Below are 21,897 nucleotides of genomic sequence, written 5' to 3' on the forward strand. Positions count from 1 at the left end.
TCAAAAGTCAAGTAGCTTTCTTTTTTTTTTGTGAAATTCAAATCTCATATTAAGTCATTACTAGGTAGATTATTAAGATACATCGATATGAACTTTAAATCACTTCAAATAGCTAAAAGAGAAACAGTACAGCAGAAAAGGCAGCATGTTTTGCAATCCTAATGAAATTCCTAATCAGGTCACTGTGAACTGCATTGAGCAATGTGTGTGTCCTAAACCTTGACCTTGCTGCCGGACACCGTCCCTCGAGAGCTGAATGAGAGAAGAGACCACAATGATACATTACATCCATCTCCAGCACAGATATCATATTTACTGTACATCTGCATATCATATTTACATCTGCTTTTGGCCACTGAGACCCACAAGCAAATCTCCTACATGCTGTTGCCACATGCAGGTACACAGATGTTTAAGCATGAAATTGTGATTTACCTTCGCTCCCCAAATTCTGGAAAGTACATTACGTAAGTACTGGGAGTTATGTAATCTGATATGAGTTTGAGAAATGGGAGATGAAGAACCCATATCAAATAAACACTTTTGACTTTTGAGCCACTGTTTTCCGTCACAGTCCTTAGAAAAGCACTTAATGAGGAATATACAAGCCAGAGAGTTTACAAATAGCTTGACCACAGAATAAAGTGGAATATGAATACAGTGCGAGTGATTGCTTTAAATAATTTACAAAATGACCACCGATTTTTAAACAGTGTTGTGTAAATGTGGGGTATTCCCATAAAATATTAGATTCGAGTTACTTGCCAAGAAAATAATTTAACTGATGTAAATGCTCCTTTAAATTTAAAACTCAAATGCCTAAACAACAAATTATTAAAATATCTGAATCAGGGTTTCAGGTATAAATTGAAATAAATAAATAAATAAACTATTTTAAAACTAATTCAAAACAAAAAAGCCAAATTAAGTATTTATTTTAGTTAGTTGCAAAGAAAATCTTTGACCTGAAAATAAACAAATGATGAAAAATATTTGGCAAGAAAAATAAATTAATTGATGTGAATGCTCATTTTAAATTAAAACTAAAATAATAATATTAATAATAATAATAAACTAAACAATGAACTATTAAAATATTGTATTTAAGCCAGGGTTTAAAAAAATAAACCTAACAAATAAATAAATAAATAAATGTAAAACTAATTTGAAAACAATAAAAGCAAATAAAACTATTTATTTAAACTATAGTTGCAAAGAAAATCTCGTACCTGAAAAGAAATTACAAAAAATATTTTGTTCATATTAAAACTAGAATACTTAAACAAAAAAACGTTAAACAACGCTAAACCTTTTAAATAAACACTAAACAAAATTCACACTGTTTGTAAAATAGCACCAATCTGAATTTATTTATTTTTTCATGTTTAGACACAGATGTTTTTTGGCTCAATAAATGCAAAAAAAACAACAACTAATTAATTGACAGAAATAAATATATCCGCGTATTCTAAAATTGAATTTCAGCAATAACAAAGTGCTCTCCTGACAAATGAACAAACCTCTTAATTATTATTATTATTATTTTATATGCATCGAGCCAACTGAACACGACTGACCACAGCAAAACCCCAACCGCAGTTTCCTGGAGTAGAGCTAAAGAAAATTAAAAGCCCCCCAACAACTGCTCCAGAGGTGAAGGAGGATGTTGTTGAGTTCCTCTTACGCCACAAGGAAGAACATTCTGTTCTTTAAAACGGCTAAATTCCTCCAAAAAAGATAGTCAAGGAACCACCTCTGACCTTCAGGCAGTTGTTAACCTTGTTACTTTAACAAGTTTGGTCAGGTTTGATGTTTTTCAGTCATGTACAGTCCTTATGTACAGTACACAGTTGCTCTCTTGGTTTTTTTGGGGGGGGTAATATCACACAAACTGTCGAATGAAGAGACATCATCATTTTTTCAGGGGGGCTAATAATTCTGACTTTAACTTTATATCCAATTAAATGAGATTAATCTTTTCTGGAAACAGTCGTAATGCATTATAATCTGCGATGGAAGCACTCTCTACCCTTATTATTATTCAGATTTTCAAAGTGGAAAGAAAACAAGCATCAACGGGAAAGCACGAACTTCATAAGATCATGCATATGTTTTGAGTAACAGTTATTTTTATGAGCATGGAGACACTTAAAATGCCATTCTAACCATAGTCTGCCTGCCGACTGGAGGAGAACCATCTGTGGCAGCGTCCCGTTCAGAGGGGGCGCTGGGCTGAGGGACTCCGGGCCCTTGATCCACGCTTGGGCCTTCACTGAGAACATTTGAGCCAGTGGAATTTCCTCTTGCGCAGTCCGCTAAGCCAGAGGATTCCTTCAGATGGGCTAAACAGCGTGGAGGCACGTGCATCTCCCTGTGCTTGTGAAAGAACATAAACAGAATGGAAAATATGCAGAGAGCGTGAAGCCATGGACGGGTCAGGAAGGACGAAGGGAAGAGGACAACTATGTACTTTTTTTCCGAGGATTTAGTCAAAATGATTTTCATTCACAGTGAAAATAGATTAAAATGCTGCAATATACATGCCAGGCCAGTAGGTGGCAAAATGTGAAGAAATAAGCGAAACCACCTATTTTCACATGAGTCTACTGCGTTTCAAATAGAGTATTTACCAACCTACATCACGCATGATGTCACAAGGGTTCCCGGTTGCAAAAAGAGGCCGGTTACAATAGCAAACATTTTGTGTTGTGCGGAAGGATGCCAAATTCAAAGTCCAAAAAAAGAAAACGTAACTTTTACCGTACACCACACTGCTTTGAATGCCAACCGCAGATGTCTTTGGCTAAAAGGGAGCTGAGTGAAGTGACGACCTGATTAAAAATGCTTGACTCTGCAGTTTTCATTTTAGGAAAGTTCACGCTATGCTGAATCATACACATAACTCATTTTTGATTGCAGCAATGATTTCAGCAAAAAACGTTAAATATGCTTAATTAAACTGCGGACACTGAATGCTTAGAATGAAACGTGTTCACATACCCTGCCATACAGGTGCAGTTCCTTGTTTTTTTTGCTTGTTGAAGATCACCAAGGCCTTGTTTAGCTCAGTCTTTTTCCCTTTTCTTTGGCTAGACAGAACCGTGTTTTTTAGTAAAATGAATGAATGAATGAATGAATGAATGAATGAATGAATGATTGTTGTATGGAGGTATACGATTTCTGACACAGTATCGCACAAACCTGTTCACATCCAATGGGTCCTAGGAGGTTTGTATCCAGGTTGGCAAGTCGTAAGGAGCCTAAAATGTCAGGTGCGTTTAAGTCACTTTAGTCGGAGCACTACAAGCATAGCCATCACAGCAATAAATAGTTTTTTAAAATAAATTATAATAAATACTAGCTGTTTTTTAATTGTAACAATACTTCCATTTTCCATTGTCTGTATTACTATGTACATCATACAAACAGGAGCAGCCTTTGGTGAGCATAAAAGGCATTTGATGCTGAACCAAGCAAGCTGAAAGCACTTACGCAACACTTCCAAGATCTCCAAGAACTATGTAAACATAAGCAAACAATGAAATATTGTGTTTATACTATTTCGAGAGAGTTGCAAAAGACAGGATGCCTGATCAAGACTACCACAGTTTAATGACTGGACATTGTGTTCTCGGTGTAAAGGATATAGCTGTGAAATGGCATGTACATAAACATACAGTAGCTCAAGAAGTATTTGACACTCAAGTCTCTTAAATGCTCAAATAACATTGCATAATGCTATAAATATATGATGTAAGGGCTTATGTAGATGAATTAACAGTAGCATGACACCAGAAAGCATCAGAGAAATCTTAAATGAACTCAAAAAATATTTTTTTTGCTGATTTTTCAAACTACTTATTACAAATTAGCTGAATCAACACAATTCCTGAGTTTTTTTTTTTTTTTTTTTTTTGGCGGGGTTGGGGGTGGGGGGCAACTTAATTGGTTCATGTTCAATTCACTTAAATTTGTATATATATATAAAAAAAAAGTTAGCTTAATCGATTTCAGTTAGGACAACATGACAAAATGTTTGTGGAATCCAGCATTTTTACAGTGTGATAAATGTTTTACTTAAATTAACAATGCAGTGACATTCAGAAGGTTTTAAGTGTGACTTACAGTGTGTAAATACATTTTGAGAGCCATGTAGAGACCATTTTGAGGGATGTAAACAATAACAATGGTCCTTACCTGTTTTAAATTTCTAATTTCAATAGCCTCCAAGAATCAAATGTCCATATGTTGATAAATAATATCATAATATGATTGAATTGTCTTTTGTTACAGTTATAAAATAGTTCGACAACAAACAGGAATGTTTATGGGCCAATGATATCACCCCATTGAAATAGTCTATATTAAAATATATGAAGTGGACCTGGGGGGCCAAGTCGGAGCACTTTCTCTGGTCCCCCGGGCTCTGCACTAGTTGGGGAAAATCTAAATTTAACCAAAACCATCGATTACAATTAGCAAGCATAATTCGGGACATTGCAACCTGCAGAACCTGGAAAGTTAAAAAAAATATATATGAAGTATTTCCCTATTAATAAGGACCAATTCTCACGTTTAACTAATTGCTTATTAGCTTGCATCTTGACTGTTTATTTGTACTAATAAAGCACATTCCTATATCTTATTCTGCCTGACCAAATTTGACATCTTCATCAACAACCTACTATTAATAAGCAATAAATGAAAAGTTTATTGAGGCTAAATTAGTGAAGACATCCTCATACACTAAAGCGTTATCCATTATTCTAACTAACAAACAAAATAACTATAGAAAATCGGAGTTCTTTAAATAAACCTGCAAGAGTTGAAACTTAGCTGGCTTTTCTTGCAATCTTCCTCTTTCACTCTGTGTCATTACATCTGGCTGCCAAGAAGTGAGCAGGAAGACGGATGTATTTTCCCTGTTTTCCTTCGGGCAGAACACTCTCCGACCACACGAACCGCACAAAGACTCTAAACACAGGCCACACAAAGGCCAGGTATCAAACACAGGCTGTAGAAAGAGAGGGAGATTCTCATGGGATAGGGAAATGTGTCCCTAAACTATAGTGCAAAGGTCAAATGTACATTTATTCATTCGCTTAATGCCTTCGGCTTAGTCCCTTATTTATCAGGCGGAAGCGCCAACTGTTTTACGCAGCGGTCGGATGCCTTTAGCCGCAACAAAGTACTGCACTCTCTCATTCAAACACACACACACACACACACACACACACACACACACACACACACACACACACACACACACACACACACACACACACACACTACGGTGAATTTTGTTTCCCCAATTCACATATACCATATTTCTTTGGACTGAGGGAGAGACCGGAGCACCCGGAGGAAAACCAGGCGAACAAAGGGAGAACATGCAAACTCCACACAGAAATGCCAACTCAGATAACTCAGCCGGGATTCAAACCAGTGACCGTCTTGCAGTGAGGCGACAGAGCCAACCACTAAGCATCTTTTTATTTTAGATGAAGTTAAACTGACTATCTACTCAGGAGACAAACATAAATTAGTAATATTTGTTTGACTAACACCAATGCTAGCTAGGCTATGTAGCAAAAAACCCAACCTAAACAAACATTACAATATAGGGCCAGGAATCTGTGATCAAAGTGGTGTTAAATCGATATTTTACAGTAATAAAGCAGCGATCTTAAGGATTTAATTTTGGAAAATAAAATAAATGTAAGTGTAAATGTTGCCCTCTGCTGGATTTCCTGATGGTCCACAATTCCATCTGCTTTACAGTAAACTCAGGAACATTCAAATAAAGCACGGAGGATACAATTAAAAACAGAAAAGGCAGTAAATTGACCAGCTGTATTTTAATCATTCTACTTTTCTTTTGAAATAAAACTGATTTACAAATGTACACCCAAGAAATGCAGTGTAATGTGAAAAGTAAAAAAAAAATGCTTATTGTACAGCACATACTGTTCTTTGCATAAAAACATGATTTGTGACTGTGCATAGTTAAAATGCTTTCAATGGTAAGTGAACACTATTACAGTTAGTTTGGCTGAGGAGTTTGGCAAAAATTAAAATTGAAACAGCAACTATTTTCCCTTTTTCAGGTCTAACCGTAACCCACATAGCAAAATTTCTCTGGCCCACACAATCAGGTTTTGCTTGGCCCACATGTTGCAATGAATTACAGTAAATGACTGGACCAAGCCTGGCTTCCAGAAAAGGACCAAACATTGACCAAATCTGGGCCAAGTCTCAGCCATGTTAATAACTCAGAACTGGGCCAGATTGGTTGTTGTGTCACTATTGCAATTAAAATTGATAAACCCATAAAACATTATGCTGACTGGTAGATTTTTTTCTTTACTCCAAATTTTTTTTAGTGTATTTTAAATGTGGGTCAAGACTTATATGGACCCAGGGCTTAATTTATGCCAGAACACACCGGATCCAGCACCTCATTTTACCGCTTTACCTCAAAAAAGGTGGCAGATCTGCCAAACCCGGGCCAAGTTTGGCCCACATGTTGTAAGCCAGTGCCGAATGAATGCCTGCTGTGCCAGCTTTATGCCAAATCTAGGCCAGAATTCTGCCACCTGAGAAACTATATAAAATATGCACATACATTTACATTGCAATGATTAAATGAAATGATCTCAGTGTCTACCTGTCTGCATTAATGCTGACTAGTGTTCATTTTTAATAACAACCACAATAATAATTTGTAAAAAATGTTTCCAAACTCACACTGGAGTCTGTTAACGGCTCAGTTGTGTCTATTTCAGCTGTGCTGAACACTAGCACACAACAGGCTGATCGTCTAAAAATAAAACTGCTCTCACAAAAATAGTTCAAAGTCTGTATATGACAAATGATACAAAGTAAACGTAGCTTTGATGTCAAAATAAGCTCTCAGAGGGCCGTCTCTTTAGATTCAGCCACCGCAGGAGCCGGCTGGAAGGTCAGAATTTCTGTGAAAGTGAGTCCTGTGGAAAATTGAAGGAACAGATAGAAGAGAAAATGGAGGAGGAAAAACTGGTTATTTCTTAGCACCCCCAATATAAATACACATTTGCCATGAATTTAAAGCTTTTCAGCATCGCCAAACCTACTTTTCCATTGCTCTAGCGACTGATCAGCCTCATCCAGCGAATGGTCATATGGTGGAGCCTCGGTTTCCTCCTCTGGTTCACGAAACTCTGAGAAGAAAGGAAAAGCCAGTGCCTCTGCTGCTGTTATCCGGCTCTCAGGGTCCAAAAGCAGCATGCCGTCTAACACTTTAATCGCTGAGAAGCAGAGCAACCAAATGTCAACGCCAAACAATTGTTCAATTCAATTTACTTCTAAAGCACCTTTAAAAACAAGCTGCCCAAAGTGCTTCACAATTTTATACTGTAACACACACACACACGCACGCATGCACGCACTCATGCATGCACGCACACACACACACACACACACACACACGCACACACACACACACACACACATTCAATGCAAAACACAGATTTAAAACACTCCAATGAGTCACAGGATCTGATAAGAGAAAGGCTTTTCCTGAGTTAGATTGTGATTGAGACAGTACGAAACGTTCATTTCGTGACTATAGAGACCAAAATTATCACAATTATCATTACCATCGCTTTTGTAAAAAATTTTCTGAAAATGTTCTAAGATAAAATGTCACACAAACTTAAAGCATTCCACCATCTGAAAGAATGTGAACATGAACAAACAGCAATTAATGTGTGTGCGTGTTGCGTGCGAGCGTGATTAATTTCCTAGAATGCATTGTTTGTTAAACCTGCACTTGGAAACTACTACAATTAGTGATTTGATTAAAATATTTAATTGCAATGTCTCTGACTGATATTGCAATTTTTATTTGAATAAATTATTTCAATAATGTGCAGTTCACACTTTAAAACGAATACAACCTATTTCAACTCTCTCTCTCTCTCTCTCTCTCTCTCTCGCTCTCTCTCTCTCTCTCTCTCTCTCTCTCTCTCTCTATATATATATATATATATATATATATATATATATATATATATATAKAGAGAGAGAGAGAGAGAGAGAGAGAGAGAGAGAGAGAGAGAGAGTGATCTTGAATCAGATCTTGAATCTGATCGGCTGATAGCCAAGTGATATTTTCCAAATAACAGCACTCGTCCGGCCTCTTGACCCTCTTGGTTGGCCAGAGCGAACTTGGATGCTTTGGTGTGAATGCACAGTTAGCCTGTTTTTGAGGAAAGATGGCTGATGATGTCAGCAAGATGGCAATAGAGTCCGCATAATAAGCCCTTAGAGAAAAACTGCGAAATTTTAAGCTGATCAAACCATTATTAAACAGGTAAATGACTGTCTAAGTCGATCTCTCTTTTGTATGTTGTAGTGCTGTATTTAAACCATAGTAATACTGTGATCTCCTGATTGCACCAGAGAAATACTGGGAAATCTCTGTAGACTGATGACATTTATTGCATTCAGCCTTATAATCTGAAAATCTGAACAAAATCAGCTGTTTTGTCATCACTTTAGACATTAAGCTATAGAGAGTCATTCAAACACTAACTCTAAAGTGACATTGGTAAATTAGTAACTGTTTCTGCTGTTTTGACATCAGTTGCAGATGTGAAAGAATGGTGTAAGAAAGTAGTTCCTCTTACAAAAGGGTTTTGAGACTCTCTGTGTTTGATTTTCTTTTTTATACACGATTATACCATCAAACTTTTGTATAAATGTAATCTCACACTCGTAGCTGTGCGATGTGGCTGGTCACAGGTGGGACACTAAGGCACTTGGCTGCTTGCCTCCCACCAGTGCCAAAATACAGCCACATCGCACTGCTATTTGTGTGATATTGCTCATCATTAACTGTCTAATTCACAGCACAGCCTTTAAACAATTAGAAATACTAACCATCAGAAAAATGACTACAGTTTACCCTAAAACCAGGAATCATGATAAAACCTATTTTGTGACGTTCAAGTTGCAAAGTGTGCTTGGATCACATTGTGAATGAAGATGACAATTGTAAAGTCACACTGCAAAAAATGCTTTTCTCACTTAGATTTTATGTCTTGTTTCTAGTCCAAATATCTAAAAATTCTTATTTCAAGAAGCATTTACTAGGCAAGCAAAACATATTGTCGTTTCCAGAAATAATAAGCCAATATTAAGTGAGTTTTCCCTGAAAACAGGCAAAATAATCAGCCAATGAGGTAAGCAAAATAATCTTGTTTTTCCTCTTGGCATAAGATTATTTTGCTTACCTCATTGGCAGATTATTTAACTTGTTTTAAGGAAAAACTCACTTAATTTTGGCATATTATATCTTAAAACAAGACAGTATATTTTGCTTGTCTAGAAAATTCTGTTTAAGAGTTTTTAGATATTTGGACTAGAAACAAGACAAAAAATCTAAGTAAGATATGCATTTTTTTCAGTGCATGGATTTGACTCCAAAGAAAAGCATGGAACAATTGAATGCAATAAACGTCACTTTGAATAAAAAAATCTGCAAATGAATATATTTAATTGTAGAAAATAAAAAAAAATGTTTAACAGACAAAATTTGTTTCACATGTTCAAAATTTTTGGTTAATGCATTTCTTTTCAGGATGATTAGCTAATTTTAAAAAAATAAGCTATTTCCTTCACGAGTAAATTTAAAAATAAAGATTGTAGTATGTAAAAAATCATTCATTCATTAATTTTCTTTTTGGCTTAGTCCCTTTATTAATCTGGGGTCGCCACAGCGGAATGAACCGCCAACTTATCCAGCACATGTTTTATGCAGCGTATGCCCTTCCAGCTGCAACCCATCTCTGGGAAACATCCAAACACTCTTACTCACACACATACACTACGGACAATTTTAGCCTACCCAATTCACCTGTACGGCATGTCTTTGGACTTGTGGGGGAAACTGGAGCACTCATAGGAAACCTACGCGAACAAGGGGAGAACATGCAAACTCCACACAGAAATGCCAACTGACTCAGCCGAGGCTCGAACCAGGGACCTTCTTGCTGTGAGGTAACAGCACTACCTACTGTGCCACCGCGTCACCCAATAAATACATTTTTATAAGTAAATTATTCAGTGTACTGTCGAAATTGTTACTATGTCACTGAAACCACATGAATATTATAAAAATTGCATAAGAACAAATCAAACAAAAATTGCATAATAAAAATCAAATAAGCTTTGTTTTTAAATACTTTCACAGCGTAGTAATAACTATAATATAACTACTAACTTAAATCGCCTTTTAAAAATCACAGTATGTCATTTTTGCCACTAAGGGCACGCATTCAAACAAAGGTGAAGTTTAATTACATGTTGACTGAGTGGGGAATCATGGGAGTTATCGTCTTCATTACATCCTACAGATCCCACTGCAGAAATAAATTACAAGCCTATTATCAATGTAGTGTAAAGCTAAAAATTGTCAAAGTAAAACGAGACGCTGAAAAAAAAAACAGCAGAGCTTTTATTATGCCACAGAAGATTGTTATAATGCTGCTCTGTGCAGTCTAATAACACGCACAAGTCATTAGCATGGCGACAACATGGACTGCCACTACTTAAAATAGCTTGTTTCTCTGGACTTGAACATTCTTTGAACATAATGTAAAAGTACATAAGTTAGCATAAATAATAACACTGTTCTAGTGGTTTTTGCATATCTTCATGAAAAAAAAAAAAAAAAAAAAAAAAAATTACTAACACTTCCCTTCTTAGACTTTACAGACCTGAAACTTGCCTTTAGTACTTATTCATTGTTGCTCTTAGTTGTGTAAATTGCTTCCTTGTCCTCATTTGTAAGTCGCTTTGGATAAAAGCGTCTGCTAAATGACTAAATGTAATGTAATGTAAATGAATTTACATTTACATTAAGTCATTTAGCATACGCTTTAATCCCAAGCGACTTACAAATGAATATAAGTTAATTTTTTTCTTTTTACTTAAAAAACAAAACCTTGTGGGTTAACATTTGGTAATAGAACCAAGTTAATTTTTAGTTTAATGAATTAGCTTTTAAAAAAAGTAGTTACAGTGAATCAAGCAGTCAATGAGAGAATGTGTTCATTATCTTGAATGCATCGAAGAAATGGAGGGGAAAAGGGGATTGTCTCAATGGACAGTGATTTTACTTAAGACAAATAGTGCAAAAGTAGCAAACACGCTGCTTTAAAGTTCCAATAATCTGTATATATGGCATGTATAGCTCTGGGGAAAGGAAGTTCTAGGATAACAAGTAAAAATTTGTAAAAAAAACAGTAACGTAAAAGTAGCTCAAAAGTAACGTACCGTATTAGTTACTCTAAAAAGTAACTTAAGTAATGCATTACTTTCAAAAGTAAATTCCCACAACACTGGTAAAGTCTAATAAAACACACAACCTATTAAATCACCTTTGGTGGTTCCTGTTTTTTTTTAAAACCAAACCAGTAATGTGACTTTAACATAGGGACAACTGACATGGACCATGTCACTAATTAAAATAGCTTCTTTCTCTGGATTTGAACATTCTTTGAACATTTGCAATGATGTAAGTACATAAGTCAGCAAAAATTATCACCCTTTTCTAGATGTTATTGGATATCTTAATGAAAATTAAGAAAAAACAAACTCTTACCTTGTGGGTTAACATTTGGTAATAGAATCCGCAGATCTTTCTTTCTAAATCTTGGTAACTTTGTGACGTAGTTTCTAGCCTAGAAAAAAAAATGTCAGGCTATTCTATATTTTCATTTTCCATAATATATCTTCAAATGAATATTGCACAGCTGAAACCCACATCTTCAGACTGTAGCTTGGCTGTGAACTCTTTTGAGGGTGTCCCTGTAACCTTCATGATCTCCATCAGCTGATCCAGGTCTAACAGATATTGGTTAAGAATTTATTTTTAAAAAATGACAAGGGATGCAATTTAGTGAACATCCTTAAAAATGGCAATGACACATAATCTCCAAATTTGTGCACAAAACCCCAGTTTTCCTGGCAGGAAGGATACGGTCGTGTCCTTTGAATAGTGGTTTTCCTAGCAGCATCTCTGCCATGATGCACCCGACTGACCAGATGTCCACTAGGGAGAAAAGGTAATCAAGCACAAACATACCTTTATATTATAATCAGCACTGTAAACATGCTGGTTTCCACACAATTCCTTCCTGTTGCCCCATCACAAATCAAATAAGTTAATAGTTTTTACAAATGTAAGTACCTTAACATAAAAAATTAAGTTGTCCCAACAAAAAAATTCAAGAATTGTGTTGATTCAGCTCATATTTTAGTAATTTAAATAGCAAAGTGGAGCATCTAATTAATCAAGCACTTTATGAGCAATAAACAGCATAACAGTAATCTTCATTTTTGGACAAAAAAAGGTCTGAAATTGTAGATCTTAAGAGCTTGAGTGAGCATTAGTGATGGAACTAAGATTCAATATACAAATGCAAAATTTTAGGATTTATTATTGCAAATAAAAATCATATTTGGGCCACTAATGTCATCTGTGGGCTGTTTACACTCACTTTATGAAATATCTGAATTTGAACATGTTTGTATTTGTGTATTACTATCTGAATAAGGTAGGTTTTGATTTAAAATGTATACAATTAAACAAATAAAAGGTAAAAATAACACAAATTAATGATGAATTTTACCCCCACAGCTGTAGCACAATAACAGACATGAATCTAGTATGGTTACATAGCATTCTTGTTAAAATCTTCAGATTCTTTTTTATACTGTTTGTTTATAGTTGTCAACAAATATTAACACACGTTTGGTGTTCATTCATTTTTGTGGTAACACTTTACAATAAGGTTCATTAGTTAATGCATTTACTAACATGAACTAATCATGAACAACACATGTACAGCATTTATTAATCATAATTGAACATTTACTAATGGATTATTAACATCCAAGTCCATGCTTGTTAACATTAGTTAATGCACCTGTTAGTAACATGAACTAACAATAAACTACTGTATTTTCATTAACTAACATTAACTAACATGAACAAAAACAGTAGTAAATATATTGTTCATTGTTTGTTCATTTTAGTAAATGCATTAATTAACATTAACTAATGTACCTTTTGTAAAGTGTGACCATTTTTGTAATATACAATTTGGTATAATTAGCTATTTTCACTGGTTTGCGTTTTGCATTCTTAGATAATCATTACTTACTAGTGGGCCCACACAGAATCTGCACGCACAGAAATATGCAGATGTCCGCAGGTTTTTAGCCCATCATTAGGTCTATGTATTTACTTGTGTACATGTGTGTAAATTTATATTTATTCAGTTTTTAAATTAATTTCAGTGATATAATTGATTAATATTAAAATGATTTATTTACACTACAGTTTGTAAAGTAATAATTTCTGTCTTTTAGTAAATATAAACAAGAGACTTGCCTTGTTTACCAATTAAGTGAATCTAATTAGATTTGCACAGTAAACATTAAATAAAAGTTAAAAAGGTATTTTTTTTATTTTGTATATTACGATTTTAGTTGTAATACTCCCAAAATAATTCTGCAAAAATCTGAAGATTTATTACAAAATTCTGTTAAAAAAAAAAGGAAAAAATGTCTGAAGATTTTGTCTGGCCCTACTTATTAGTAGGGTTATCAGTATGACAAGTTATGGTAAGAAAATAAAAATTTTCTTAAAAAAATACTTAATACTAATAGTTAACACTACATTAAATAAAAAAAATACACTTACCGGCCACTTTATTAGGTATACCTGTCTAACTGCTCATTCACGCTAATTTCTTATTAGCCAATCACATGGCAGCAACTCAATGCATTTAGGCATGTAGACATGTTCAAGATGATCTGCTCCAGTTCAAACCGAGCATCAGAATGGGGAAGAAAGGTGATTTAAGTGACTTTGAAAGTGGCATGATTGATGGTGACAGACGTCTGGTCTGAGTGTTACAGAAACTGCTGATCTACTGAGATTTTCAGGCAAAACCATCTCTAAGGTTTACAGAGAATGGTCTGAAAAGAGAAAATATCCAGTGAGCGGCAGTTCTGTGGGCGCAAATGCCTTGTTGGTGCCAGAGGTCAGAGCAGAATGGCCAAAGTAAGAAGTAAGAGTTACTCAAATAACCCCTCGTTACAAATGAGGTCTTCTAATGGCTACTTCCAGCAGGATAACGCGCCATGTCATAAAACATGAATCATCTCAGACTGGTTTCTTGAACATGACAGTAGCTGTTTCCATCCACCTATTTTAATGCGCATTTTGAATATGCATAAAAAAAAATTGCTTGATAGAAAGGCCATGATGCGCATAAATTTTGAAAAAGCGCATAAAAAATATTTGCGCATAGCTGAGTAGGATAAACTTTTTATTCGATAAGAAAAGATGCGCATAAACTTCCATGGAAAAGCTTTTATTGAACAAATTCCTCCACAGTCACCAGATCTCAATCCAATAGAGCAGCTTTGGGATGTGATGGAAAGGGAGATTCGCATCATGGATGTGCAGCTGATAAATCTGCAGCAACTGCGTGGTGCTATCATTTCAAGATGGTACAAATGGCGGTACTAGTAAGGTGTACCTAATAAAGTGGCCGGTGAGTGTATAAAGGACTTTTACTGAAGCAATTTCTATTATAACTATAACTATATTTACTCAAGTTCTTGACTTGTGAACTTCCCCAGCAGTACAATATTATTGATATTAATAACTAATACTACAAAGAATAATTTTTGTATATAAGCAAAAAACGAAAAACAAATAGAGTCTAGTGTGAGTAATGTGTGACTCACCAGTCTGTGTGTAATGCATCCAGCTCAGAATGACCTCAGGCGCTCTGTACCAGCGTGTCACAACGTAGCCCGTCATTTCACTGTCTGTTTGCCGAGCCAGGCCAAAATCCAGGATCTATAACATAAGACACAGTGTTTTATCCTTAGAATAAAAATACAGCACGATTATACAATTGTACAATTATACCACTTCAAACATACACACGGTGAGATACCTTAAGCTCACACTCCTCGTTTATTGCAAGATTGCCTGGTTTGAGATCCTGCAAGGTTATAACAGATGGAGTCAGTTGCTATGAGTGAGAAATACATCTCGTATACCGTGCATTATATATAGCGTGATTATATACAGTGGACATCACAAGTAGAGAACAACAACATTTCAAGATCACTGCTTAGATCTATCTGAAGACAACTTTTTGATAATGCTAGTTTGTGTAATACATGCTTCATTGAACCTAATTATTATCTTGTTTATTAATCAAACTTGTTTTAAGTTTCAGTGTTTTGAGGGATGATGAGTGTATTCTGCTCTGCAGTATCCTCTGTTTAGCTTTTCAGCAGATGGGCAATTCTCAGATGACCTATTTTTGATATAATATAAACATTGCATCACCAAAAAATGAATGAGCATAAAAATGCACTTATTTATTTACTGTTTTATATCCTCTTTATTAAAATTGCATTTAATAATTTCCCCTAACATATTTATTTGGAAGTGCTATTTTTTTTGGACCATGATGTTAAGTGGTTTTGTTAAATTAGCTCCAGTTTTGGCTTTAGTACTGACTGATCTAATGTACAGTCAGGAAAATAAGTATTCAACATGTCATCATTTTTCTCAGAAAACATTTCTAAAGGCGACGTTGACTTTAAATTTTCACCAGATGTTGACAACAACCAAGGCAATGCAAACAGTATATAAAGAGAACAAAAATCAATTTGTTTACTTATTAATTTATGTGTACTGTAATAAAATTACATGTCACAGGAAAAAAGTATTGAACACATGAAGAAAGGGAGGTATAAAAAGGCAGTGAACGCATAGACATCAGCTAAAATCTCTCAGTATTTATTCATTCAGCAACCCTCTTCCCTTCATCAGTGTAAATTAATAGTCACTGCTTCAGTCCAACATCTACATTATCAGGATGATGAAGAGGAAACCAGGGTGGACATTTTAGCAAGACAATGATCTGAAACACAGCCAAGGAAACTCTCAAATGCTTTCAGAGAAAAAAATCAAGCTGTAGAATGGCCCAGCCGATCACCTGACTCGAATTCAATAGAAAATACAAATTAAAGATCAGATTTGATAGAGGAGACTCACAGAACCATCAACACTCTGTTGAAGTTTGTAAAAAAAATTATACCTAAACAATGAACGTTACTTCGTTCTCCATATGAAAGTCGTCTTTAAAAGCCTTTTATATAAAGTATTATATACATTTCAGTAATTCAGTACATTATCCTTGTGTCATTGCATTGTTATTAAACATAATTTTTTTTTTTTTATATTTTTGTTTTGTTTTATTTTTATGTTGGTATTGTTTGGGTTTTTACCAAAATCTATAATTCTCAGAAAAAAGACACAATGTGTTGAATACCCACCCCAACGCCCCAAAAATATACACATATACATCCCATATAGCATCCTAAAGAAAATATTAATTTAAAAGAGAGAAGGGGTGTACTAATTTATGCTGGGCACTGTATATTATGAAGTACAGTATGAGAAGGTTGACAGTTATTAGGTTAATTAGGCAGGTTAGGATAATTAGGCAAGTTATTGTATATTGATATTTTGTTCTTTAGACTATCGAAAAAATTTATAGCTGAAAGGGGCTAATTATTTTGTCCTTAAAATGATGTTTAAAAAAATAAAAACTACTTTTATTCTAGCCAAAATAAAACAAATAAGACTTTCTCCAGAAGAATAAATATTATCAGACATACTGTGAAATTTCCTTGCTCTGTTAAACATCATTTGGGAAATTTTTGAAAAAGAAAAAAAAAATTAAAAGGGGGGCTAACTGTGTGTGTATATATATGTATATATATGTATATATATATATATATATATATATATATATATATATATATATATTTATATCTCTGTTTATATATGTATATATTATATATAATAATATATTTCTATTAATCGTAATCTAATAAAAATGTACAATTAATCTAGATTTTGTTTTAGTTTAGGCCAAATTGCCCAGTCCTACAGTGAGCCTTCCTTTAGTGACTGAAAACATCCGACAGCCGTTGTAAACATAAGTAAAAACAAAACCAAAAAAAAAAATTAGGACATTGAAGAAAGGATAATGCAGAGAAAGTCAAATTCAATGGACAATTGTTCAACACCGCAACTGTGGTTGATTAACAGTATAGGATAAAGACATCTGCATATACGTAGTGTCTCAATACTTAGGAGAATCTGTAAAAAGGCCACAGTGCAACAACAATCATAGTTCTCCAATTTTTATCACTAAAATAGAAAGTACTTTTGCTGAATTCCCCTGATTATTTCGCAAACTATTGTTTCACTAGCCACTCTTCTAAATAGCTATATGGTCTTTTATATTTTAAATATCTTGTCATAAATATCATAATTTCTTTTAAAAAAGGTATTTAGAAATAGTTTTTTTTTTTACTTTGATCTCCACTGTAAACGTTTAAAGCATACTCACCCTGTGAATGATTCCAGCGGCATGGATATACTGCAAACACAAAAAGATTTATGATGATATATTTGCATGAGTGCATTACTGAAGACTATTATTAATACTCACTTTGAGGCCTTTTAACATCTGATAGACCAGATACTGCACTCTCTCTTCTGAAAGTCTCTCCATTTTCATTAACTTTCCCAGATCAGTACCCATGAAAGGCATGACCAAGTAACTATGCAAAAGATGAGGTCAGTCAGATGACGATTATGCATCTCTTCAAACTGCCAGCAGACTACACAGCATGCTTATAAAGTACTCACAAGTCGTGGAATCTGTCTAGGGAAAGGTCTGCAGTGAACACATCCACAAGTCCGATAACCTGCACCGATTCAAAGAGAGAAAGGCTGTCACAAACCACACATCATGAGCCTCAGGTTGGAGTGTCAATCTTTGGTGTCCTACATTGTCATGCTTCATGTGTTTGAGCAGCCTGAGCTCACGATAGGCTCTTTTGGCAAACAGGTCAGACTGGAAGGGACGATGGAGTTTCTTGATGGCCACCTTTGCCCCTGTCCTCCGGTCTAATGCATAGCTGAGGAGTAAATCACCAGTTGTAAATGCACACAATTTAAATACATATTATTATTTACATGCAAAAAGAGGCTTGCTTTAGAAAGAGGATTCAAATGGTAAGAATGTCCTCCCTGACAGACGTAGTCATGGGTCTTTTAAACATGCAAATCAAACAAATGAACATGGGGGAATATTTTAGGGCTATATTTTGTATATATTTTATTTACAGTAAGGTTCATAAATATTTGGACATCAACAAATTACTAATATTTTTGGCTTGATACACCAAACACAATGAATTTCAAATGAAATGAGATTTGCTTTAATTTGAGAATATTTACATCCGAATCAGGTGAACAGTGAAGGAATTACAACAGTTTGCCTATGTGCCTCCCACTTGTTAAGGGTCCAAAAGTAATTGGATGGAATAATAGTTATAAATCAAACTTCCACTTTTTAAACCTTGGTTGCAAATACTTTGCAGTCAATTACAACCTGAAGTCTGAGACGAATAGACATCACCAGACACTGGGTTTTATGCTAGTGCTCTGTCAGGCCTCTACAGCAACTGTCTTCAGTTCCTGATTGTTCTAGGGGCATTTTCCCTTCAGTTTTGTCTTCAGCAAGTGAAATACAAGCTCGATTGGATTCAGATCAGGTGGCTGACTTGGCCATTGCATAAAATTCCACTTCTTTCACTTCAAAAACTCTTTGGTTGCTTTTGCAGTATGCTGTGGGTCATTCTCCATCTCCTCTGTGAAGCACCATCCAATGAGTTCTGAAGCATTTGGCTTAATATGAGCAGAAAATATTGCCTGACACTTTAGAATTCATCCTGCTGCTTTAGTCAGCGGTCACAACATCAATAAAAAGAAGAGATTCAGTTCCATTGACAGCCAAACATGCCCACGCCACATCACTACTACCACCATGCTTCAGTGCTTAGAATCATGAGCAGTTCCTTTCCTTCTCCGTACTCTTCTCTTACCATCACTCTGGTACAAGTTGATCTTGATCACATCTGTCCATTGGATGTTGTTCCAGTGAAGGATTTCTTAGAACTCTAATCTGGCTTTCCTGTTTTTTGAGGCTCATCAACGGTTTATATCTTGTGGTGAATCCTCTGTATTCACTCTGGTGTAGTCTTCTCTTGACTGTTGACTTTGACACACATACACCTACTTCCTGGAGAGTGTTCTTGACCTGGCCAACTGTTGTGAAGGGCGTTTTCTTCACCTGCGAAAGAATTCTTTGGTCATCCACCACAGTTGTTTTCCGAGGTCTTCAGAGTCTTTTGGGGTTGCTGAGCTCACTGGTGCGTTCTTTCTTTTTAAGAATGATCCAAACAGTTGTTTTGGCCCCTCCTAATGTTTTTGCTATCTCTCTGAGGGGTTTGTTTTGTTTTTTCAGCCTAATGATGGCTTGTTTGACTGATAGTGAAAGCTCTTTGGATCTCATCTTGAGAGTTGACTAACAGAATTAAAATGCAAATAGCACACTTGAAATTAACCCTGGATCTTTTATCTGTTCATTGTAAATGGGATAATTACAAGTACTTTTGGACCCTTAACAAGTGGGAGGCACATTTGCAAACTGTTTTAATTCCTACACCGTTCACCTGATTTTGATGTTTGCATGTTTTTTCGATGATTGTGTTGATGTATTGAGCAAAAAAAATTTAGAAATGTGTCGATGTTCAAATATTTATGGACTTAACTGTACATAGAAGACATATCAATACTACTAATTGATTAAAAACATCATTGTTGAACAATGGTTGGTACCTAAGGATAGCGGCAGTTCCAAAATTTGTATGAAAATGATATTGTATTAGTTTGACAACTTCAAAATTAAATGGTAATTTATTATCTTGCAGTGAACTTTTAGATAAATTTGGTTTTCCAGTTACTCCAAAAAAGTATGCTATTGTATTTGATACCACATCTCAACAACTTCTTTATTTTATAAGAGAGTATGGAAATGAATCTTGTAAAAGAAAACCTTTTTAAGGAGATATTAATATTATTAAAGTTATACTAATAAATATATTAGAAATATCATAACAGTCGATACAATTATGTATAATAACTAAAAATGGACCAATGTATTCATTAATCTAAATTGGGAAAAAAGCTTGGCATTCTTATGAAATATATTGTATAAATAACAAAGTAAAAGAAGTATGGCAAGCCGTTTTGACTTTTATTCATTCTCAGAATATGTATTCTTGATATCAGCAATTTTATTTCTTAATATCAACAATTCAGTTCTTGATATCAAAAAGGTAATTGTTGATATCAAAAATTGAATTGATGATATAATTTTGTTTTTATATCAAGAATACATATTCTGAAAATGAATAAAAGTCAAAACGACTTGCCATAAAAGAAGTTATAAAAACAATTTTACATTGTATATATCCAGCTAAAGAGGTTTTAGAGAGATTTTATAAATTTGAATATTGATTATTCCTGTGATTTTTGTTGCATGGAAAAGAAATCTATTGTCCATATATTTCGTGATTGTATATACACGAGGATTTTCTGAGTGGACATGGGAAATTTTCTTAAAAGGAACCCAAATGTAGTATTCAAGTTACAACATTTTGATATTTGCATTTATTATGTCAATAATACATGCAACAAATTTACCTTCCTTGTACAACTTTTTATTATTTTGGGAAAGTGCTAAATACATATAAAACATACAATGTTTATTATAATGTTTAAAATATCTTAAAAACAGCTTATGCAGAACAGTTCCTCAAATTTATATTAAATGATATTTGTGCTATATATATATATATATATAAAACAAACCAAGAAAGCAGGGTTATAGGGTTTTTGGAGGGTTACATTATATTGTTTTGATGCTCTACTTACCCTATCATCTTGGAACCATTTTCTACGTAGAAATATAGCAAATTAAAACTTGAACTGTTGTACTATGAAATACAACTCTGAGGATGTTAAATAAAATACAGAAACTGAAGAACATGCAATAAATCCTCACCTGATCTCTGGTCAACAGCTGCCATCTTACAATTATTAACCTCAAAGTAATGCAATGAGTTCTACACATCGTGATTTAGCAAACAATTGCATTTAATATTCAATTTAAGTATTGTTATTGTTGTGTATCTCTATAAAACGCAGACTGACTGGGAAATAATTAACTTGTATCAGCTCAAAACGAAAATATGTATATAAATAAACTAATACTTTCACTTGTGCTACTTTCCTACTTCCTTCCACATCATTTGTTTTGAAAACATCCCGGATACACTGACAGTTCTGTCACAGTGAAACGGTTCTTAAAATGTTAAGCACGAATCTTTCCAGGAAGTACAGAAAATGAAGGCACACTTACCACACTGTACCATATGCCCCCGTCCCCACCTGTTTCAGATCTTTGTATCTATCCGGCACCTCCCAGATTGTTTTATTTATCTCCTGTCGAAAATAGCCAGGTCTCGATCGGGCTGTCATATTGTCTAATAGCCCTTTAAACGCGCTACTTCGAGTCCCGAGGCCGTGATTTCCAGGTTTACCTCAACACTGATAATAGCGATCTACCTGTGCGCGTTCTTGAGTTGTACATGTGCGCGTAACCGCTCCCACTCCGGCGTGGCGGTCTGTATGGCAAGCCGTTTTAACCTGAAGTCGTAGCATTACCTAGCTGATAAATCGATTTTATTCTTCAAATTTAGTACTTTTTTCTATATCATTAGTTATTAGCCTCTTTCACACAGTGATGCCAGTAAATATCTGGAAAATTACTGGAACGACTTAACCGATAAATAAAACAAAGCACATGATCACACAGGCAATAATTTTCC

General features: G+C 34.7%; 1 protein-coding gene across 2 annotated transcripts; it reads right to left on the bottom strand.

Annotated features, from left to right (window-relative positions):
- Positions 1 to 5,843: 5,843 nt before the first annotated feature.
- On the bottom strand, positions 5,844 to 21,663 carry mapk12a (mitogen-activated protein kinase 12a). 2 transcript variants are annotated; one of them, XM_073928894.1, is made up of 12 exons: positions 21,389 to 21,632; positions 17,949 to 19,308; positions 17,807 to 17,865; positions 17,607 to 17,718; positions 17,505 to 17,534; positions 15,024 to 15,071; positions 14,809 to 14,923; positions 12,026 to 12,097; positions 11,810 to 11,889; positions 11,648 to 11,726; positions 7,113 to 7,286; positions 5,844 to 6,986 (listed from the first exon to the last, which is right to left on the bottom strand). In XM_073928894.1, exons 2-12 carry the CDS (start codon positions 17,961 to 17,963, stop codon positions 6,913 to 6,915), a joined length of 858 nt encoding a protein of 285 aa, XP_073784995.1. In that variant the 5' UTR covers positions 17,964 to 19,308; positions 21,389 to 21,632; the 3' UTR covers positions 5,844 to 6,912.
- Positions 21,664 to 21,897: the final 234 nt, after the last annotated feature.

The sequence above is a fragment of the Danio rerio genome, chromosome 18 (assembly GCF_049306965.1).
Source record: "Danio rerio strain Tuebingen ecotype United States chromosome 18, GRCz12tu, whole genome shotgun sequence".
Classification (NCBI taxonomy): Eukaryota; Metazoa; Chordata; class Actinopteri; order Cypriniformes; family Danionidae; genus Danio; species Danio rerio.

What these genes read in the sequence shown, in the direction of transcription:
- mapk12a (XM_073928894.1), bottom strand. An exon ending in CTAGACAGATTCCACGACTT is followed by an intron (nt 17,719 to 17,806) that starts GTGAGTACTTTA and finishes TCTTTTGCATAG; the next exon opens with TTACTTGGTCATGCCTTTCA. An exon ending in ACGAGGAGTGTGAGCTTAAG is followed by an intron (nt 14,924 to 15,023) that starts GTATCTCACCGT and finishes CTTATGTTATAG; the next exon opens with ATCCTGGATTTTGGCCTGGC.